At 30.9% G+C, this 19,053-nt stretch overlaps 1 protein-coding gene across 2 annotated transcripts; it reads right to left on the bottom strand.

Moving 5' to 3' along the window:
* Positions 1-1,658: 1,658 nt before the first annotated feature.
* Positions 1,659-19,000, bottom strand: LOC148303770 (modular serine protease-like). Of its 2 annotated transcripts, XR_015838428.1 has the most exons (14): positions 18,739-19,000; positions 15,749-15,770; positions 13,268-13,458; positions 12,273-12,461; positions 11,527-11,787; positions 10,670-10,700; positions 9,641-9,837; positions 8,861-9,070; positions 7,920-8,081; positions 6,257-6,381; positions 4,820-4,999; positions 3,942-4,101; positions 2,508-3,024; positions 1,659-2,411 (listed from the first exon to the last, which is right to left on the bottom strand). XR_015838428.1 is itself a non-coding variant. In XM_088269423.1 (13 exons), the coding sequence occupies exons 1-13, from the start codon at positions 18,779-18,781 to the stop codon at positions 2,807-2,809; spliced, it is 1,989 nt and encodes a 662-aa protein (XP_088125549.1). In that variant the 5' UTR covers positions 18,782-18,929; the 3' UTR covers positions 1,659-2,806. The 2 variants fall into 2 exon arrangements, 1 of the variants encoding a protein (XP_088125549.1); XM_088269423.1 differs by having other exon boundaries at positions 1,659-3,024; positions 18,739-18,929.
* Positions 19,001-19,053: the final 53 nt, after the last annotated feature.

Raw genomic sequence — 19,053 nt, 5'->3', positions numbered from 1 at the left:
AATTTTAAGTCATAAACAAAAGGCGTTCGACAACTAAAATTGATCATCGGCGATCGTGTAAAATAATTATTTATATTTGGATTATTTATGTAGAGATATTTTTATAAAAGTTTTTGCCTAAAATTTTCAATCACGAAAACATAATTAAAAAAAAAAAACCCTTATCTGGACCCCAATTTTGCATAGGGCACTGCAACATATAAACGCAGTGTTATCTTGATCCTTAACACATGAAGGAAAGGCGATCAGCCCTCAGCTTCAGGTATCAGTCCAGGATAATATTGAATAAATATTAGAGTGAAAAAATCACTTTTATTTATTTTAAATAATATAAATCCCCCCCTGGGAATCGATATTTGATTTAATATATTCCCCTCCCCCTGGGAATCGAACCTGGGACCTCCAGAATAGTAGCCGAGCGTGATGACCATTACACTATGGAGGCAGAATACGAAGGTATGGAGGATATAAATGCTATAAAACTTATAAAGTTGAAGCGTTAGAAGGACCATGGTAAGCAGCGATGTATAAGCCGTAGCTTAATTTCAGAGTCACTTGAACGTTAGATTATTCAAAAAATTGCTCACTCCTTTCAACAACGTCATATATCAAAAAACTTGATTTTTCGGGAGATCGTTTTTAAAGTTTAAGAATATAATAAAATGTTTTAAAAATAAATATCAAGCCACTTGTTGAACTTTTTACTATGCAACAGATCTTTTTAGGTAAAACCTGAAGGTTTTTTCTCCATTTAAAAAATATTTAGTACATTTAAAAAAAAAAATAAACAATACCTTTTCTTCATAATTCAAAAACAACACTTTCAGCCCTGTAGCGGGTAAATATTAAGTTAAAAATATGCCGCTTTTGCTGGGATATAGTACATTTTCTGGGCATTCCGAAAACATACACAATTAAAAAATTTCAATTTTTTATATATGACGTTGAAAGAAGTGACCGAAATGTAAAATATTACCTCAAACTGAAAAAAAATTGAGAGGTTTGTCGAACAGTTGCTTTTTAATTTTTTTTTAAATGATGTTATTCCCATTGTTTCTGACAACTAGTGGAAGAGCATGTCATGCCAATCAGCTCGCAGCAACATCACGCAAAGTCATACTCGCCAAATTAGTATGCTGGTTACATAACAAATCCGTGGCAGCTGTTGTCTTTAATCCACAGCTGTTTTTTCTCCAACAGTCGTATTTTGCATTGATTTATATATAAGCAGAGAGAGTTTATATTGTACTCTGTTAAGTACCTACTCATGTAAAAAGGTCGTTTCCAGAAAACAAAAGTCTTAGGGCGCTGTGCACTTCACGGAATTTTACTGTCTGGCAGTCCGGTTTTTAAAAATTAAAGCTACTACGACAGTTTAGCGTGATCAAATTTATGCGCACCGTGATCATGTACCAATCAAGCGCACTGATCCGAAGAAAGATGGCCAAAAGCACAAGCCAATCCAAGCCAATCATCCGTTTATCATGCTAACTGAAGTGCCGGATGATAAAATTCCATGTAGTGCACAAATGCCCTTAGTATACACAAAACTACACTGAGAATACAGGAATTCGGGAACTGTTCCATACAGCGTAAGACAGGAATGGTGAAGCCATGGAAACAAGGAGTTTGCTACAAAATAAAATGAGTTATCCATAAACAATAAATGTATGCTTTATTTACCTTATAAAGAATATAAAATTACTAAACTAACTTACTAATCAACTATCACGCCACTTCTCCAGAAGGGTAGGCAGAGAGAATAGAATCCTACACCACTCTTCCACATTCATGCGTCTCCTCATACATACCTGCCGATTATTTAGACTCCTGACCTGGCAGCTTTCAAGTATTTGACATACTTGATCATACCAAGCTTTTATAAGTCTTTCTCTGCCTCTTTTTCCAACTTCATTCGGCTTATAAATTTGTTTTACCGTTCTTTCTTTACTCATTCACTCCACATGTCGAAACCATTTCAATACACCTTTCGTAATTTTATCGATAATGCTTATCTCAGCTTAGAATTTTTTCCTTACTTCATTTGAACAACGTTTTGATGCACATTTGTCATGTAATATAAAATTACTGGAAAATATAACTTTGTGACCACCCTGATATTTTGTGAAAGTTTTAGTTGTGTTTTTATGAGTGTAAGGCTGCACAAATGACACACATTGTACATATTTGGCAAACATTTAGAATATCCTTTGAATATATATTAAAGACAACAAAAGATAACTATCAGATTTTATTTTTGCATAATGAGAGAATGTTTAAGAAAGTATATTAGGCAAATGTGAACAAGAATGCATAATGAAGATGGCCAAAAAAAACTTGGTACAACCAGATCAATCAGAACCTCAAATCTGGTGGTGTCAAAGGTCTATGTAATCGGAGGGCATGTGTGACTTGATGTATGGATGTGAAGAGAGCTAGGAGTGTATGGCAGGACAGAAGAAAAAGTACCTCTCCAAGCACAAGTCTCTTTTTTGGAAAGGCTCAGCGCAACTAAAATTATAAGATTGTACTAAGTAGAAATGCAAAGAAATTGTATTAAATTGTATTAAAAAAAAATAATAATAAATAAATAAAAAAGAGTGTGTCATTCCATACTTTCTGCCTACTACTGCAGAAAAATGGCCTGATGCTAGTAGTAGTACTCGATTTTATTTTCCTAAAAAAAATATCTTAGCTCATAGAGATCAGCCATATTATTACAATCAACTTGACTTTCAAGTGAGTAGCAGGTGTTCTTAAATCAATTAAGTTACACTTAGGGAGTATTATACGTAAATATAAGTTTTTACGAATCGATAAGCCTTCTTAGTTTAGTATTGATCCAAGGTCTCAGCGTGAAAACGTGCGTAAATGCAGTGTAAGTATTGCTCCTGCACGACAGTCCATCTTCACTAATTGGACCGGCGCTGACGATTCCTCGTAAGAACCATCTCTTCTCCTTGTTGTAATTCTCGTCGTAAAATACCATCCCGCCTCCGCTGTCACCGTGACAAACTGCCGTCCCTAAAAAAATCATACCAGGAATTAATTTAATTTAATTTTCTTTAACATTTTTGCATTTTACAATATAGTATAATTACAAGTATAAAAATTTTCTATTATATTAATACAAAAAAAGTTCCCACAAAGGCATTGGTCTGTTTGTGGGTTTACATTTTTATTTGAGTTATAATAAATGGTACTGGAAAGAATAAAATAGGTATCTTAAATATAAAAAGATGAAAAGTGCTAATATAAAGTCTAAATATTTGTTTTGAATATTGAAAGCATTAACTTTGTGGATCATAGTGATATATTATTTTGAGAAATAAAAAGACTTTGTGTTTTGATCCACCCACATGTGAGTGGATCAAAACACAGAGTCTTTTTATTTCTCAAAATATTATATCTAAATATTTGATTTAAATGATTAAAGGAATACATTTCTTTACAGATATATCGCTCACTCCTTTCAAGAACGTATTAAATCAAAAATTGACAATTTTCAGTTGTGCATGTTTTCGGAATGCCCAAAAATCTACTATATCCCAGCAAAAGCGGCATATTTTTAACTTAATATTTACCTGCTACAGGGCAGAAAGTGTTGTTTTTGCATTTTTAAGAAAATGTATTGTTAAGTTATTTTTTTAAATAAAGTAAATATTTTTCAAATGGACAAAAAACCTTCAGGTTTTACCTTAAAAGATCTGTTGCACTGTTAAAAGTTCAATAAGTGGCTTGATATTTATTTTTAATACATTGTATTATATTTTTAAACTTTAAAAACGTTCTCCTGAAAAATCAAGTTTTTTGATTTATGACGTTCTTGAACGGAGTAAGCGATATGTATCATGCGTAGGGTGAATAATGCAGTATCTGATTTCTGCATTTATGTTGAGATATCAATTAAAAATTAAAAACTTAATGTAATTTGAACTCACCATTGATATAACCGGCACAATATTTATCTGTTGTCAGATATGCTTGGAAGTTGTACTGAACCAATTCGGAAAAGCAGTCGCCATACGATTTGACGGGAAGCGTAAGAAATCTCAATACCTCCGAGGTGTTTCCAGTCTCTGTCACTCCCCACCCCGGTACCTTGTATAAAAGACAGAATTACATGAAATTATGACAAATTTAAATGAGTTACAGAGAAATGACAAGTCGCTTTTTCACAAAATTCACTTGTGGACCGGGACTTTCGCTTCAGCCAAAACAAAAAAGTTGCTCTTAGCGATTATTTCGCTTAAAGAGTAAGATTATGAAACAAATTATGCTCGTTATGAGAGGTTACACTGTAATTAATTATGTACCTAGTTAATAACAATAAATGGAGTGAATAAATGCCCAAATACTTGTTCACAAAATCTGGATTATTCAAAATTGGTCAAATTATAAGCTTAAATAATAAAAATTAAAATGATATTTTCTGGCGTTTCTCAAGTGTGTGATTATAATCCAGGATTCGGACCTAACATCCAAATAAAAGAGTTTCTGCTCAATAAAAAGCTTCTTTTCATCTCACCAATAGATGTCTCTAGTGAAGTTCTAGTGATTCAAGAATAATGTTTCAAAATTGGTTCATATATATATAGAACATCCAAGAATTTGAGTACTGTGGTTGTCAATAATGGGTAGAATTGGTGAATGTTACATGTGTGTAAAGTGATCACTTAAACCAGCCTATGACAGTCGTCAGCCCCGTAAATGCCCAGACTTCCTATATTCTTCTTCATCTTTGATGAGATGTCAAAAAATAATATAAATGGAGAGATTTATAAAATATAAGAAAACAAAGAAATAAAATAAATGTTACCTTTCCAAAATTGTTGGGTTTTAAATGGAACGAGTCATGTCTCTCATCGTTGAGATCGTAGCAAACCGGACGTATGATGCTGTTCAAAGCGAACGGTTGGGTCAGCTCTAATAGCGCTACATCATTCTGGTGCTGAGCATCGAATCCTCGATAGCGATCATGGAGAAAGAGCTTCTTAACCTTAAATAAATACAAATTTCAAGCAAACAATTCCTCTCCTTCACCAATAGGTGTTGTGAATGATACTTATACTAATATAAATGTGGAGGTTCTCACCAAAAAGTTACATATCCAATATTGCACAGAAAAATCCATTAAATGCAAATCTGTTCTGTTTACTGTATTCTATCGAAATCTTAATTAAAGTTGTGACAAAATGTGACCAATTCTGTGTTGAACCAATATGAAATCATTATATCGCACTAAAATGTACCAATTTTACAAGCTAGAATTCCTAACTAACTAACTAACTAACCATCACGCCGCTTCCCCGCAGGGGTAGGCAGAGAGAATCGAACGCCACATCACTCTGTCCTTTCAAACATTCTTTGCCTCTTCTACATTCATGCATCTCCTCATACATACCCGACGATTATTACGACTCCTGACCCGGCCGCTTTCAAGTATTTGACATACCTGATTGTGCCAAGTTTTCCTCGGTCGTCCTCTGCTAAAAGAATTCCTGATTATTTCAATTCATTTATATGGAAATGTAACGTTTTGGTGAGGACCTCCATAAATGTATTAGGATCATATTTTCATATTAAATTAACACTGGTAGCGACCTTGACGTATGGAAGTGAAGCTTGGAGTTGGGAAAAGAAGGATGAAAGTAGACTGAATGCAGTCGGAATGTGATCTCTCAGTGCGGCAAAACCATGTATGATAGATGTTCCAATTGTAAAATAAGGAAAGAATGCAAGGGATGTTGAGATGGTTTGGTCATGTGAAACAAATGAGCAAGGAAAGAATGGTAAAATAAATTTACAGGACAATGTAACGAGAAAAAAGAGCAGAGGAAGACCGAGGAAAACTTGACATGATCAAGTATGTCAAATACTTGAAAATGGTCAAGTCAGGAGTCGGAATAAACAGCGGATATGTATGAAAAATATATGAATGTAGAAGAGGTAAAGTATGTTTGCAAAGACAGAGTAGTGTGGGGTTCTATTCATTCTGTCTACTACTGAAGAGAAGCAATGTGATGATTAGTTAATTAGTTCTTTAAATAATCTGTTTAAAAGTGTCCTTTTGACAATAATCAAATACCTCCATAGGTGTTCGATTATTGTCAAAAGATGCCATGAGTGTTGGCGACCATTCCATGTTTCACTTCAAAACATCTGTGTTGGCACTAGCACTTCACTGTGCACTGCTATAGAAATGAATTGTTAACCACTTTTAAAAAGAATGTAATAGAAGGTGAGTAAAACAAACCTCTGATTTCTGGGAATTTACATCCAATTCACTGTCCCAAGATCTGTAGATCTTTCCAGCAGCGACTCTGTAGTATTGTGCTGCAATAGCTTTATTATTCACCTGGTCATAGAAACAGTGGGCCGCTGAAAAAAATTACAGCATTGAGAGACAAACTTATTTGGTATCATATTTTATAGGTGGGATAGTATGAAATATGCACATTACAGTGATAAAAATTTCTTATGAGGCAAATCTGTTTGCAATTATTATTCTTCTCAATATTATTAATATTTAAAGCATTTACTTTGCAGTTGGTCATTTTTACTTCTTTATTTTTTTACAAAAATGTTAATAATATCAGTATATAATCACTCACCGAGATTTTAATGTCTACCAGTTTCGAGACGTACCCGTCTCTTCGTCAGGACAATCTGTCACAGCATGCAAACAATACCACCCTTCACCACCATAGCACCATTTACACACTCAAAACTACACAAAATGATTAACACATGCGATTTTTGGTCGACCCTAAGACCAACATGCACTAAATGTTTCAGCATAAACATTCGTTACGAGCCGAGATTAAACATGCACATGCATGAGATTGTCCTGACGAAGAGACGTGTATGTCTCGAAACCGGTAGACATAAAAATCTCGGTGAATGGTTTTATGCTAATGTTATTAACATTTTTGTAAAAAAATAAATAAGTTTTTTTTTTCTCTAAGTCTCTAAGTCACTCATAAATTCTGGTTCGCCTTAATTATAAATTTAGGCTTTTATTAAATTACAGGAAAGCTCAATAAAATTTGATTTTACATTAAAAAAGGATTCTATAAGAACACTACTTATTGCATATAATGTCCTTACATCTCCTTTGAAAGTTTGATCAAGTCAAATTCGTATGTCATTAGTTTTACCCCGTACACCTCTTCCACATTCATGCATCTCCTAAAATATTTTTTTTTAGGTTTCCTAGGTCTTCCTCTGCTTCCATTACCAAACCCATCTGCCCCATAATCTGTTTTACTTTTTTTATATTTTTTTTATTTGTATACATTTAAATAAACCACAATTTTACATATTTAGAACAATTTTTTTTTGCATAGCCAAGCCATCTTGTGTGTCTTGTCGGTGGAGTTCTTTTTAACAAATTTTTTATTGTTTTTAACGATTTTAACCTAATATACACACAAAAATGAGAGAAAAATTAAGAATATAAACATTTTACAATTTTCATAAAAATAACTATAAATCATTTACCCATTCCTTCATTTTGCCTTTGTTCCACATTTTATTTTGACCTCTAACATCCGTCGGCAACAAATTAAAAATGTTCGGGACGATATATTGCAGTGTTGGACTCCCATATTTATTGTTAATTCTTGGGACTATCAAACCTTTGTTGTGTGTAAATCGTGTATCATGGTTGTGTCCTTAAGGATTTAAGGTGCTACTTATAGAATTAAGGTCCTACTTATAGTCCGTAAAATATGTCATTTGAAATGAAAATACTAGAACATACAAGTCACAAAATGTTCCAATAGACTTGGCAATAGTTATTGTTTGTGAAGGTCTAAAAGTTTACATATAACCGGACCCGGGAATGTGGAGGGAACTTTTAGACTTGCACTCGGAATAGCGTTCCCGCACTCTTATGGTAATATATTTTGACTAACCGCTTATGACAATGTGTGAGCGTAGAAGGCTACCGCCGCATATTTGCTGAATGTCTCCGGCCATGTCCTGGTACACACCCACGTGCCAGGGGAACGAGTTCGCCACAGCGTTTGGTGCATTGATGATGTGTGTCGTGCCGAGAGGTGTTTCCAAGCCACATTCTAGAAATTAAACAATACTAACATATCGCTCACTCCTTTTAACAACGTTAAATATCAAAAATCAAAAATTTTCAGATGTGCTTGTTTTTGGTATGCCCTAAAAATTTACTATATCCCAGCAAAAGCGGCATATTATTAACCTAATATTTACCCGCTACAGGGCAGAAAGTGTTGTTTTTTAATTTTGAGGAAAAGGTTTTGTTTAATTATTTTTTTTAAATATCCTAAATATTTTTCAAATGGAGAAAAAACCATCAGGTTTTACCTAAAAAGATCTGTTGCACAGTAAAAAGTTCAATAAGTGGCTTGATATTTATTTTTAATACATTTTATTATGATCTCCTGAAAAATCAAGTAAAGTAGTGAGTGATATATGTATGTAACATATATTTCATATGGGAAGTTTTACGGGACCGGAAAGGGTTAATATATGTGTATATATTTTCCACATATATGTGGAAAAAACTATTTATTAAAACTGTTTAGCTTTTAATTAAGCAGAAACGCTTTCAATTGTCATTGAGATATCAAAAAATTATATGAAAAATTACTCCTATAATTGGAGATAATCAAGATTTGTGAACAAGTATTTGGACACACTCAAAATGTTGTGAATGTTATTAATGTATCATTTATCGCATGGTCATCAGTTGTCACATCACATCAAAACAAATTATAATAATACTACATGTAATGAACCCAAATAACTATTATCTAACCTAACCTAACCTAACCATCACACGGAGGTGAGCATCACATGTTTGGGGGGTTCAACTCACCAGGGATACATTTCGGTGTTGGATTATCCCATCGGCCGTCGTCACAAGTCAACGGATCCAGGAAGGAATCAGACTGCAGGATGAGCCCATTTTTACATGTCGGTATCAACACGGAACCGCTCGACATCATTTTGCTGCAAGGAACCTGAGTATCGTTGGCAGCAAAACAAAGAAAATCCACCGAAAGCGATGAGACCATTTGACATCTCTCTAAAAGGAATGTATATTTGGTCAACATATCGCTGGTTAAATGCTAAAGAGCCACAACACAAAAAAAAATTAAACTCTTTATTCCAAAAATGGTACCGTTGAATGGGGCTTCCTGAACTTTAATGTGTTACTTAAGCCCAGTATAAAAAAATATATTTAGATCTGTATTTGGTCTACAATAATGAACGTATCGACATGATTCATTGTTTCCCTGACAGGTGACACTTATTGTCACAATACGTTCATCATTGTAGACCAAATACAGATTTAATTTTTTTTTGTACTGGGCTCAAGTAACACATCAAAGTACAAGTAGCGCCGTTCTACGGTAACTGAATTTTCAACATTTTTGTATTCGAAAAAGACACCCATGATTCTGAATAAAATCTTTTTTTTTTAAATTTAAAAAATTATGGGTATCTTTTTCGAATATGAAAATATTAATGATTTAGATACAATTTTTGGAATAAAGAGTTAAATGTTGCGTTTTGGCCCTTTGGTATTTAACCAGTGATATTTAATCAAGCAGGCAGGACAGGGGCTGAAAAAAATAATATAATATAATGTTACTTTTACAAGATGGGGTGGTAGACCACGCGTTGGTTTGTTCACAAACTGAATACTGGAAAGTAGGTTCGTAATCTGTGTCGCAAGAGTATTCCAGCACGGTCAGGGGAGCCACATACTCTCCCGGAACGATGTCTCCATTATAGCTGGACACATTGTAAAACCCTCGAGAGGGAACATCCGGGAGCGCGCAACCAGTTCTGGAATAAAAATCACAATTTAATTACTTAAAAGTCGAATTTTGGCGAGAAAATTCGCCAATGCAAGAGATCATCACCTAAATCATCAAACAAGACTAAGATCATCTAAATATATTAAAATGAAATATTTAGAAATCATCTAAAGGGTAATTCTATTCCCAGTCCTCTCCTTTTCTTCTTTTCCTATCACTGTCATCTCCTTTTCTCTTTATCCCATCCTTATCTCATATCTCTTGTTTTATATAGATTTTTCCTCTCTTACTTTTCCTATGTATAAATGTGAAAAGCTGTAATTGGTAATCATGATTATTTTTTTTCTATTCTGTTTTTTTCATGTATTGAAACTGTTGTTTTTCCTTGTAATAAAATAAAATAAAATAAACAAGACTGCCCGAATAAAAACAAATACATAAATTTGGCTCGGGCAAATCAATACCGAGAAGTCGGAATAAGATTTTCTTTAGGGAACACTCGGACTCATCATTACAATGCAAACTCCCCTAGTCACACTCAGGCTAAACTGGGAACTGGCTTCTTCTTCTAGTTGTGCCCTGTCAGGTCCTTCCAAGGTTGGCGGTCACTCTGGGAAAGGCTTCTGGAACAACTCCTCCATACCTCTTATCCTGGTCCAGTTGGGAATGTCGAGCAGCCACGATGTTTGCTTTCTGCCAGTCCTTCTATCTTTCCCACATGAGCAGATATATGGATGTGCAGGAAGCTAGGAATGTATGTTAGGACAGACGAGTATGGCTTTCCATCCTCTATGCCTACCCCTGCAGAGAAAAGGAGTGATGGTAGAAGTAAAAGTAGTAACATAATTATTGTTACATACCCATTTGATCCAGCTGTGTTATTTGCTTTAGCTGAAAAGATAAAAAATTCTGAATTAATTATTTGAATATAATTATTTTTTAAATACTTGATCCCATGCGTTGCATTGGATATATTGATGCGAAAATTCACATCCGTCACAATTGTTATGGTAGCTATTTTGTCAAATATTGTGGTGACTCAAGACTTTCATTGGTATACAATCTTCTGATGAGTACAAAGAGCGAGGTCATTCATTCACATCCAGCATTGTAACCAAATATACTACGTATGGAGAAGGACTTTATAATTTGTTTAAATATCTTATTTTTCTTCTTAGCTCCATCCCAACTTATCATCTTTGTATACTGATGGGGTGAGCTCTCCTTGTCTCCATGTTGTAGGTCCTTCTGTCATGAACAACGGCACCTAGACCATGACTTTGAATCATGTATTTTTTCTGGAGCGTCCATGAATTCTTTGGTTTTCTTCTAGTTGTCTTTCGAGGAAGACCTAAAGCGATTACCTGGTTTACAGTATGATCAGGTTCTGCGTCCTAAATGCCCAATAATTTGATTAAATATTCTTCAAACCCTTATCCGCACCCCAATAGTGCATAGGGCACTGCATCATATAAACAACAGTGTTATATTGATCATTGACACATGAAGGAAAGGTGATCAGCCCTCCGCTTCGGGTGCCAGTCCAGGGTAATATTAGCATAATATTACAATTAAAAAATTGCTATATATTTCACCCCACCCGAGAATGGAACCTGGGACCTCCAGAACGGTAGCCGAGCATGCTGGCTATTAACACTATGGAGGCAAACAAACTATACTATATCTAAATTTAATATATGATGTTTTGTTGACTTACGGAGGATGCATGTTGCAAAATTGATAAAATCTTTCCAATATCCGTTATCACAAGTGATTTTTTTGAAATGTCGATCCGGTTCATATCCTTCTTTACATTTGGGATAGACGGATTCCGAATGAGCGACTTTCTCCGAACATGGTATGTTCCAAGGAGGCAAGAAGGCGCTGATCATCTGGCATCGGGGGGTACAGGTCGTCTTCGCTCCAACCTTGTCACAGCCGTAATCCACAGTTGCTGATTTCGGCACGGTACAAGAGTCTGGAAAGATTCACACAAGACAAGATTTTCTAAACTAAATTTCCAAAAAAAAAAATGTTTTTTTTAGTTGTAGACCCAATATATATTTTTAACCATATCCACTCCCTGTAGCATATGGAGTCCACAAACTATCTGCAGGCTTTTCTGTCGGCTGGTCTGAAGTCAGGTCCGCGTCCCGAAGTACTGACGAGAACTGCCGACGAATTGTCAGCAGTGGTTGCCCTGGACAGCACGAACCTGATGCCTTGTAAAAGAGGCAAGCTTGATGGCGGCTCTCGGGAGGCATGCGGAGTACATGGCCAAGCCAACTGAATCGCCTTTTCTTGACGACAGTTGTGACCAAGATTTGCTGCGTTCTACGCCTTATCTCTTCATTCCTCACAAAGTAGACCCAATATATAAAACTGTATTTGCTTCCTTTCCTCTGTTCATATATCAAAATGGTTAAAGAAGTCGAATATTAAAAACATTCATTAAATTCTTACTTGGCTCGCACTCAGGGAATACTTTATCCCATTTCCCATCGTAGCAGTTCAGAATACCGACCAACTCTCCCAAACATTTGCAGTGAATAGTGTGGCCATGTTGAATCAGTTCATAGCAGTCCACTGCCACATTCCTTGCAGTAAAACAAGCGTACTGCCCGTAATAGGGGTTTATCACTGGACATTTCTCTGAAAAATTCAACATTAAGTTCGCTCCAATCTACAAGACTATTATACCCTTGGTCAAAGGCCAAGATTATCTTTAAATTCCAGCACTCGTAAGAGGGCTGTGTATTCCAGACAAATTGGTTGATAGATGTCTCATGCTTTGATTGACTATACAACTGCTATAGGTAAGTGATCTTACCAGCGTAATTAATTTTCAATCACTGTATTTAGAGCACCATTCCATTCTCTGCATTCGCCCTTCTCTCAATAACTAACTAACCATCACGCCGCTTCACCGCAGGGGTAGGCAGAGAGAATAGAACGCCACACCACTCTGTCCTTGCAAACATTCTTTGCCTCTTCCACGTTCATGCATCTCCTCATACATACCCGTCGATTGTTTCGACTCCTAACCTGACCGCTTTCAAGTATTTGGCATACTTGATCGTGCCAAGTTTTTCTCAGTCTTCCTCTGCTCCTTTTTCCAATTATATTCGCTTCACAAATTTGTTTTATCGTTCTTTCCTCACTCATTCGTTCTACATGTCCAAACCATCTCAACATACCTTTCTTAATTTTATCGATAATGCTTGTCTCAGCTTTGCATTCCTTCCTTATTTCACTATTCGAACATCTATCATACATCATTTTTTCGCACATTCTTCTGAGAGATCGCATTTCGACTGCATTCAGTCTACTTTCATCCTTCTTTTTTATTCTACTTTCATCTTTCTTTTCTTCTCAATATCTACATTCAGGAATTAGCAGCATATCGGATATCCATTCACCATCAATAATATTTGATTTAAATAGTTTTATCTACTCACTTCTACAAGTTGGATTTGCACTCCAAGCTCCACCCGCACATTTGGCTTCAAGGAAAGAGGGGCTGTATTCCTCAGTGCAAAAGTACCGTAATGTCGTGAACTCTTCCACAGTTCCGTCGGTGACTTCGGTTGCTTCGTTCTGGTGAATTGTGTAATTTCCATTTGGCGGTAGATCAGGCAACGTGCATCGACTAAACCAAGTGTTTATTTAAAATGTCCACTTCGTTACAATGACAATTAATACAGTGCTAACAATAACACATTATTAGCAGGTGGTTTTGTCATCAACCCCGACCCTAATTAGTATTTATTGATTTGGCGTTTAATTTGCAGAACTCCATTTTAATTTATGTATTAATTGTTAAATCAAACACAGATTTCTTTGAGTCTACTAAGTTGTATTTTTTTGTTAAAAAACACGTAAAATTAATATTGTTTAGACTAGTTATGGCATTTTCAAACGAATGTATTGAAGTCCGGCTTCTCCAGAGGAGTGCAACGTGGTTTCCTCCCAGCAATGAGCAAATGCTGACAAGTTCCTGATTGGCCCACACTAGATTATCCCTCCTGTTCCCAACACAGGTTCAAATAAAAACGTATTTATTTAGTTAAGAAACAAAAATCCACTTCATGATCTATAAACCTTGTACATAATAAGCAAGCTAAATAATAAATGCAATTCCCATCTAAAAAAAAAGTTGAAAATTACTGAAGTAGGTATTTATTTAGATTGCTGTGTTTGAACATAGATGAGGTTCATACTGAATGAGTTTACATTTACTTTGTTGGAGACAAAGACTAAAATAACTTTTTTTTTATATTATAAGTATATTAATTTTGACCAGTTGATTGTTAAAAACATTGATATTATTTTTAAAGAACGAGAGATGTTCCATATCAAGTTGAGACACCTAGAATACAGTGCTGCCTATAATTATATATTAATTTCTGTTTTCTTGTATATTAGAAAACATAGCAATTAATTATATAATAAAACTATTTATTATCTATTATAACTTTATATAAAATCGTGCTTTCAATACAAAAAAACCTTTATGAAAAATATTTTTAATATCATACAATACTTAAATTCACTCAAATTAAATTAATATCTCAATAAAATTATATCAAATCATGGTTATCAACTCCTGCCTTCTTTTATATATAACATAACAATTTTTATAGCCTCTCATCAGTCTGATGATGTCGGTAACGACGAAACCCGGTCGCTGGTCAAATAAAAAAGTGGAAAAGCTAAAAATATTGGTTTTAATCTAATAATAAATTAAAAATGCAATTCCATCACGAAGTGCCAGTGGATAATATAAATCTATTATAATAAAACACTTTAAACACTTCAGTGTGGTTCCTCGAACGCCCGACGCGGCTGCTGAGAGAACCACGCTCCATCATTTATTTAATTTTCTCCGGACATTTACATCTCAAGTCTACATTTTTTTGCTCATCTATAAATATTGTGATTGGTGTTAACTTGAAATGGTTAAAAGTTATAATTTTATAAAGGTTAGCTGTTAACTGATGAAAGTGCATCAATAATATCATTGCGTCGTTCAATATAGCAATGCTGGTCTAAACGGTGTAGTGTATTTCTAAGAATCTGTGCCGAATGAACACATGTGGCAAGTTGGCGTTTAAAAGTGCTTTGTGTTCGTCCCTTAAGAGTACTTTACGACCATAGTGTATTCATCCGAAACCCCTAACTTCTCGGGGATAAATGACTGCAATAAAAATGTGCAAAGACAATACCAATCTGAGAACATGTGCTTAAACGGTTAAATTTTATGAAATCGAACTACAAACTTAAATACCTCAATTGCGCCAGCTCCCATTAGTATGAAAGCGAAAGCGGAAAACCTCAAAGACAAAACCATCATGTCGGATCACGGAAGGGCGGCAAAAGAGGATAAATGTGAAGTCCCGTTTGAACTGCTAGTTTGGAAGTTGGAAGTTGGCCATCCACAATGACGAGGAGATCAACAAGCTGCCCTCCAGCGTGACGACCATCGCTCGGGAAGGCGTCCTGCTCAACACCTTGGCCATTCTCCAGCCCATGGGATCAAGAGGAAGGCGTTTTAATTTGTCGGCTCATCTTTTCCCCGCTCCAGACTCGACAGCCCGAGATCGATTGACGACGTTTTAATCCATTTTTTTAATATCATTATCATCATCATCTTATTATTATTATTATTATCCATGTCTTTATAAGCGCCCTTGAGGTAGTATTTTACGAAAATGGCGCTATACAAATTATCCAAATTATTATTATTATTATTCTAAAATACTTGTTTAAATGATATTGTTTTTTTTACAAATATTGTACAAATATTGACACAATATAACTCTCAAAATTAAAATTAATGGTTAATTAAGCATAGGAATCAATGGTTGATTCAAATCACTTGCTAGTACTTTAAGTAGTCAATAATAAATTCTAAAATAAGTACTTCTTGTTTAACCTACCCAGAATCCGCAGCATTTGTAACTGGAAAATAAATTTCAAAATATAAATAAATAAAAATTTGGTAAATGTATTAAAATCTGAATAAAACGGATTTCTGAAGCCACATTGAAATAATTTTGGTATTGAAATACATGTGGAATTGTATACCAAAATAATTAATATTAAATTAACTCAATTTAAATTTAAATTAAATTAATTTAAAAGATTTTTTTTAGTCATTTCACATTTTAATAAGAGAAAAATAAAAAAAAGTTCAGAAGTGAAAAAAAGAGGAACTTATTACAAATACACAATAATTCATATTTATACCTATTATTATAAATTATTTAAATAAACATTAAATTGACAAACGTGCAAAAATTTAAATAAAATGAAGCATATCTTGCGAGATTGATACAGAAAACACTTATAAATTTGTTTATAGTATCACTTTTTATTACTTTTCTTGTATTTTTACTCATAAATGTACTATTGCTTTGTTATTATTTTATTATATAAAACAACGTTGCATATATATAAATCCATGTGTGTTTCCTATGTTATTTTATTTAATAATTATAAATAAACTAATGAAAAAAATTAACAAAATCAACTAAATGGCTTTTTTGAATGTCTGATCGCGAAATTAGTGCTAACAATATTTAAAATCATTTTACTTACATTCCTTAATTATTAAAGAAAAATATTGTTTACAAGAATTGTCTTTAAGCTGGCAAAAAAATATGTCTAAATTTTGTTTAAAAATCTGTCTTTGTATTTCATTTGTATTCTCAGTTTTATTTTTTCATTTGTTTTCTTATGCTTTTGCATTTGTTTATTTTAAATATGCTTTTCACCTTATGTTTTTTTTATATGCCTATTTATTAGACCTGTTTATTGTTTTATATTTTGCGCTGTATTAATTTTGGTTAATTTTTTAAAACTTTTTTGTAACTTTCTTATTTGTGTTTCAATCTTGTTAATCTTAATCCCATGTCCCAAAATGATTAATAGAAATTACTCTTCGGAAATATTATATATATATATATATATATATATATATATATATATATATATATATATATATATATATATATATATATATATATATATATATATATATATATATATATATATATATATATATATATATATATATATATATATATATATATATATATATATATATATATATATATATATATATATATATATATATATATATATATATATATATATATATATATATATATATATATATATATATATATATATATATATATATATATATATATATATATATATATATATATATATATATATATATATATATATATATATATATATATATATATATATATATATATATATATATATATATATATATATATATATATATATATATATATATATATATATATATATATATATATATATATATATATATATATATATATATATATATATATATATATATATATGTATATATATATATATATATATATATATATATATATATATATATATATATATATATATATATATATATATATATATATATATATATATATATATATATATATATTATATATATATATATATATATATATATATATATATATATATATATATATATATATATATATATATATATATATATATATATATATATATATATATATATATATATATATATATATATATATATATATATATATATATATATATATATATATATATATATATATATATATATATATATATATATATATATATATATATATATATATATATATATATATATATATATATATATATATATATATATATATATATATATATATATATATATATATATATATATATATATATATATATATATATATATATATATATATATATATATATATATATATATATATATATATATATATATATATATATATATATATAATATATATATATATATATATATATATATATATATATATATATATATATATATATATATATATATATATATATATATATATATATATATATATATATATATATATATATATATATATATATATATATATATATATATATATATATATATATATATATATATATATATATATATATATATATATATATATATATATATATATATATATATATATATATATATATATATATATATATATATATATATATATATATATATATATATATATATATATATATATATATATATATATATATATATATATATATATATATATATATATATATATATATATATATATATATATATATATATATATATATATATATATATATATATATATATATATATATATATATATATATATATATATATATATATATATATATATATATATATATATATATATATATATATATATATATATATATATATATATATATATATATATATATATATATATATATATATATATATATATATATATATATATATATATATATATATATATATATATATATATATATATATATATATATATATATATATATATATATATATATATATATATATATATATATATATATATATATATATATATATATATATATATATATATATATATATATATATATATATATATATATATATATATATATATATATATATATATATATATATATATATATATATATATATATATATATATATATATATATATATATATATATATATATATATATATATATATATGACTTATGTGTTTAATGTTTTGAAATAAATTAATAAAGAAAATCTAGGAGCGCGATATGTATTGTCTAAAAAATAACGAAAATATTTGTTTCGTAGGGTAAGTATTATAAAAAAAATCCAATCGTTGTATTTTTTTATTTTTATAATATCGTTATTACAAAGTGCGCATTGAAAAATGATGTGAAAAAAATACGAGGAAACACTTAATTATATATTTGCTAAGAAAACTTCCAAGGTTTATTATCGAGAAGCCAAAAAACAACTTACCGCCGAGAAAAATCATCAAACAAAATCCAAAGCAACGGTACATTTCGCTAATTGCGCAAAACTGGCTGTTTTAAAAGATAGTTCTTTCTTTCATCGTCAACAATTTGGATGGACAATATTCAGGATACGAAGTTCAAGACTTTAAATATTGAAGGAGGTTATCACCGAGGTTACTAAACTTGATTTTTACTTTCAATGTACTTTTTAGTGAGCCGTCGTAACGAAAAAACGAGTTTTGCTTAGATCTTCGCGTACCTCATCCAAGCGTACGTAATAAAAAAGGATAATATAACACATGTAGGTATATTCTGACCA

The sequence above is a fragment of the Brachycentrus maculatus genome, unplaced genomic scaffold (genome assembly GCF_059751285.1).
Source record: "Brachycentrus maculatus isolate JH-2025_06_01 unplaced genomic scaffold, ASM5975128v1 h1tg000349l, whole genome shotgun sequence".
Taxonomy (NCBI): domain Eukaryota; kingdom Metazoa; phylum Arthropoda; class Insecta; order Trichoptera; family Brachycentridae; genus Brachycentrus; species Brachycentrus maculatus.
The sequence above is the reverse complement of the archived record's forward strand: the minus strand, read 5'-3'. Positions and strand labels throughout refer to the sequence as shown.

What these genes read in the sequence shown, in the direction of transcription:
- LOC148303770 (XM_088269423.1), bottom strand. Translation starts at nt 18,781, where the DNA reads ATGTACCGTTGCTTTGGATTTTGTTTGATGATTTTTCTCGGCG. An exon ending in AACACCGAAATGTATCCCTG is followed by an intron (nt 8,082 to 8,860) that starts GTGAGTTGAACC and finishes TTTAATTTCTAG; the next exon opens with AATGTGGCTTGGAAACACCT. An exon ending in TAAATTCCCAGAAATCAGAG is followed by an intron (nt 5,000 to 6,256) that starts GTTTGTTTTACT and finishes TATTTATTTAAG; the next exon opens with GTTAAGAAGCTCTTTCTCCA.